At 58.1% G+C, this 4,313-nt stretch overlaps 1 protein-coding gene across 1 annotated transcript in view; it reads left to right on the top strand.

The window, feature by feature from the left end:
• PRSS36 (serine protease 36) overlaps window positions 1-1,738 on the top strand; it is a 9,657-nt gene extending 7,919 nt beyond the window's left edge. The window contains 4 exon segments of the mRNA XM_023746878.1: window positions 46-207; window positions 489-754; window positions 830-951; window positions 1,219-1,738. Coding sequence (XP_023602646.1) covers window positions 46-207; window positions 489-754; window positions 830-951; window positions 1,219-1,500 — 832 coding nt within the window. The 3' untranslated portion in view covers window positions 1,501-1,738.
• Window positions 1,739-4,313: the final 2,575 nt, after the last annotated feature.

Below are 4,313 nucleotides of genomic sequence, written 5' to 3'. Positions count from 1 at the left end.
TCCATGGCAGAGGCTTCAGGGGTCAGCTGTGAGACCTCCGCTGAGGGGTCACCTCCTCTCCCTATCCTGCGGGCTGCGGCGAGAGCCGGCCTCGGCGGGGCTCCTGTGGCCCTGGCTGGCAGAGGTGCATGTGGCTGGCGATCGAGTCTGCGCGGGGACCCTCGTGGCCCCCGGCTGGGTCCTGGCAGCCACTCACTGTGTCCTCAGGTGGGTCTCACCCATCTCCTGGGCGATGGGAAAATTGGGCGACGGGCCGAGGATTCTTGCAGTTGTGGGATATTCCCCCTTTAGGGCTCTTAGAGCACAGGGCAGCTTCTGTGAAGGGTTTTGAGACAGGAGAGAGATTTAGAAGGAGCAATAATCAAGGAGTTAGTGGAATAACTCGGGAGATTCATTCCACCCTTTCCCCTGGGCTGGGGAAGACTTTACCAGTAGGGGGATGCGGGTGGAGGGCGGGCAGGAGGTAACAATGGGCCTTGTTCCAACAGGCCAGGCTCTACAACAGTGCCTTACATTGAAGTGTACCTGGGCCGGGCCGGGGCCAGCCCCCTCCCACAGGGCCACCAGGTGTCCCGGTCGGTCATCAGCATCCGCCTGCCCCGGCACCTGGGACTTCGGCCCCCTCTGGCCCTCCTAGAGCTGAGCTCCCGGGTGGAGCCCTCCCCTTCAGCCTTGTCTATCTGCCTTCACACAGGGGGTGTCCCCCTGGGAAGCAGCTGCTGGGTGCTGGGCTGGAAGGACCCCCAGGACCGAGGTGAGAGCCCTGGGTCCCGGGGGTGAGAAGTGACTAGAGGCCAGCATCCCTGGGACAACCTTCTTTCCTCTCTAGTCCCTGTGGCTGCTGCTGTCTCCATCTTGACACCACGACTCTGTCACTGCCTCCATGAGGGTATTCTGCCCCCCGGGACTCTCTGTGTCCTGTATGCAGAGGGGCAGGAAGACAGGTGTGAGGTACAGGGGCCTGGGTGTCCTGGTCCAGGGAGGGGTCAGGCAGGGCTGGGCAGCTAGACCCTGGGGAGAGAGCAGGGTTAAAATTCTTGGGAGCTGGGCCTGAAATGGGTAGAAGTAGTGTCTCCTGGTTGGACCTTGGAGAGCGACCAGGGCTCTGGATGCCTAAGGATGGAGACAAGCAGAACTTTGGGCTGGGCCCTAGGAGAAGGTGCAGGGGACCGGGAGGAAGGGTAAGAGACCCTTTGGGCCTTGGCTTTTACTCCGCAGGTGACCTCCGCACCTCCGCTCGTGTGCCAGAGTGAGGAAGGCTCCTGGGTCCTTGTGGGCATGGCTGTTAGAGGGAGCCGGGAGCTGTTTGCCACCATTGGCCCTGAAGAGGCCTGGATCTCCCAGATAGTGGGAGAGGCTCATTTCTTGCCCCCCAGTGGCTCCCCCTACTGGCCCCCTGAAGGCGGCTACCTCTGTCCTATGGACATGGCTGGGGCCTCAGGCTCCCCTCCTGCTGCTCTGTTCCTGCTGCTACTACTGACCCCCCTGATTCAGGGCTGAGGGGTCTGGCTCCCCGGACCACCTCCTCCCCTCCTTCCTCACCCCCTCCAGCCCTCTACTTCCTTCCCAGTGGGGTTGGAATGTGACTTAACCGGCTTCAGTCCCTTTGCCAGAACCTCCAGAGCTCCCCACCCACCTAGACTGCAATGGCTTCAGATAATTGGGCCTCAGTGCCGGGATATTTTGTGCCCTGGAATCCTTGGGGACGGCTCATGCCGGCAATAAAGGTGTAAACAAAGACACGTGGCCCTGTGGCATTGCTGAGGGCAGGTGGGGGGCTAGAGGGAAGCCAAAGGGCCCCTCCCTCTTGAGCTTCCGTGAGTCAGGCCTTGGGCTCCCAGGAAATGTGTCCCTGATAACGTGGCAGCTGTCCCTCATTCCTGCCCCAGGGTGGGGGAGGTTGGGCGGCCAGCTGGGTGTGTGTCACCTCCCCAAAGGAATCAGCATCCCCAACACCTGCTGGACACCTCAGCCCTAGCTCTGACCCTGCTGCCCCTCCCCCAGAGTAAGCAGGACTCAGGGTGGGGGTCACAGAAGGAAGGGTCCAGGAGTCTGGGAGTCCAGGGTCTGTCTACAGTATCCTATACCCACAGAGAGCCACCTCCATCTACACACCCTGATGAATGATGTCCCCAAGTAGACACCTCCAGTGTCCCCAGGACCCCCATACCCTTCAAGGGTCCACAGCTGTCACATCCGGCCCAGCGCTCTCCGGGTTTGAGGCCCATCACCATCCTTGTATATACATCCCTCCACCTCACCCACCACTGCTTGGTTCACCTCCCTGCATTAATGCAGGCACGTTCCCTGCTAACTGCTAAGTCATGGCACAGCTAGGGTCTGAGGGATCAGCCCTCGAAGTGCTCCCTATATAGTGGGGACACACATGGACACCCCCGGCTGGGGGTCAGGAAAGGGCCATAGAGGTGACGTTTGAGCACAGAAAAAAAGCAAATGGGGACCTCGGGAAGGGATGTGCTTGTGGTGGAAGCCAGATGATGAAGGCAGCAGAGGGGTCACCTCTGGGGCTGGAGTCAAATCTCGTTGAGTAGGTAGAGGATGGGGGAGGGGACACCTAAAGGGCAGCTGGAAGTTCTCCTTGGGGATCTGAGGAGACGGGCAGAGGTCAAAGGCCAGGCTTATCTTTAGCTGCCAGGTCCCAAATAGAATATTCCCTTGAATCTCCATAGGGACGTACATCCCCACTTGCTCCCCATACTCATTCAGTCATCCATATGCCATTCCCCACAAACATTTTTAAAAATATTTTTTTATTGATTTCAGAGAAGAAGGGAGAGGGAGATAGAAATATCAATGATGAGAGAGAATCATTGATGAGCTGCCTCCTGCACGCCCCACACTGAGGATTGAGCCCACAACCCAGGCATGTGCCCTTGACCGGAAACAAACCTAGGACCCTTCAGTCCGCAGAGTGACGCTCTATCCACTGAGCCAGACCAGCTAGAGATCCCCACAAACATTTAATATACCCCATTTAATATCTACCCAAATACACCCACAATGCCTAGTGCAGCCATGGGCAAACTATGGCCCACTGGCCGGATCCGGCCCGTTTAAAATGAATAAAACTAAAAAAAAAAAAGACCGTACCCTTTTATGTAATGATGTTTACTTTGAATTTATATTAGTTCACACAAACACTCCATCCATGCTTTTGTTCCGGCCCTCCGGTCCAGTTTAAGAACCCATTGTGGCCCTCGAGTCAAAAAGTTTGCCCACCCCTGGTAGTGTCTTGCCCCTCCCCAGCTTAGACCCTTCAGTCAGCCTAGGTCCTCTCATCACTCCAGGAATTCCCTGCCCTCAAGGGCCTGAAGTCTGGGCTTACAGGTCCAGACACCTAGCCTATGGAAGGCAGGTGGGGAAGTGGGACCCTGTTTCTCTGAACTTTGAAGCCAATACGCATTTGCAATCGCCCAGACTCATACACTCACAGAGGAAGTGCCCACCCCCTGACCAGTCACCTGACCAGTCACGGGGTCTTTGCCTGAGCCTGTGCCTCCTGCGCCCTCCGCCTGAGCCACTCCTCCCCACCTTTGCCTTGTGAACTCTTCCGTAACCTCTTTAGGTCTCAGTTCTGAAGGCACTTCCTTGAGGAGCCCTTCTTGATGCCAGCCTAGGTCAAGCTCCTGGAAACGGCTCCCCGATCCCCCATTCTCCCTTCTGTGCCACGGTTGCTAGTTTGAAATTATTCTATAATTGCTTGTGATGATTTGTGTCCTCTGTCATCCCTACTTCAGAGTGAGTTCAGGGAAGGCAGGGATGGTGTCTGTTTTGTCTCCTGTGCCTGGAACAGAGTAGGCACTCAGTAAATATTTGTGAGATGATTGGCACTGCCAGACACGCTCACCACACACCGATGAGGCTGCCGGCTCGGCAGAAGGGCCTGGACCGGCCCTAGCCTGTGGCAAACCCAGGTTCTTAGGCTCAGAGACGGGGCCGAAGAAGGGAAGGGGGTAGGAGCGCCTCTGGCCCCAGGACAACAAGGCTGAGCCAAGCCCTGGGAGGCATAACTGGTTCGGGAGACCTGAAAGACCTGGGCCAACAGCACTGTGGCCCTCCAGGGAGCTGGGCCATTGGACATTCCAGTTTCCACCCTGCCTGGGGCTGCTCTCCGGGGGATCCGCCGCCCCCAAGCGCGCACGCTTTCGCGCAGGCACACACTCACCTGGGGGTCTGGGCGATAGGGACGTCAGCGGCGGGAAGCCGGCAGGGCCGAGCAGGGAGGGCGGGGCCAGGGGAGGGGCGGGCAGGTAGCGCTTTTCTCCCAGGAGCTGCCACCTGCGGCTTTCTGC

Source organism: Myotis lucifugus, unplaced genomic scaffold, assembly GCF_000147115.1.
Source record: "Myotis lucifugus unplaced genomic scaffold, Myoluc2.0 scaffold_753, whole genome shotgun sequence".
NCBI lineage: Eukaryota > Metazoa > Chordata > Mammalia > Chiroptera > Vespertilionidae > Myotis > Myotis lucifugus.
Note: the sequence above shows the minus strand (reverse complement) of the source record. Positions and strands in the feature narration are given on the sequence as shown.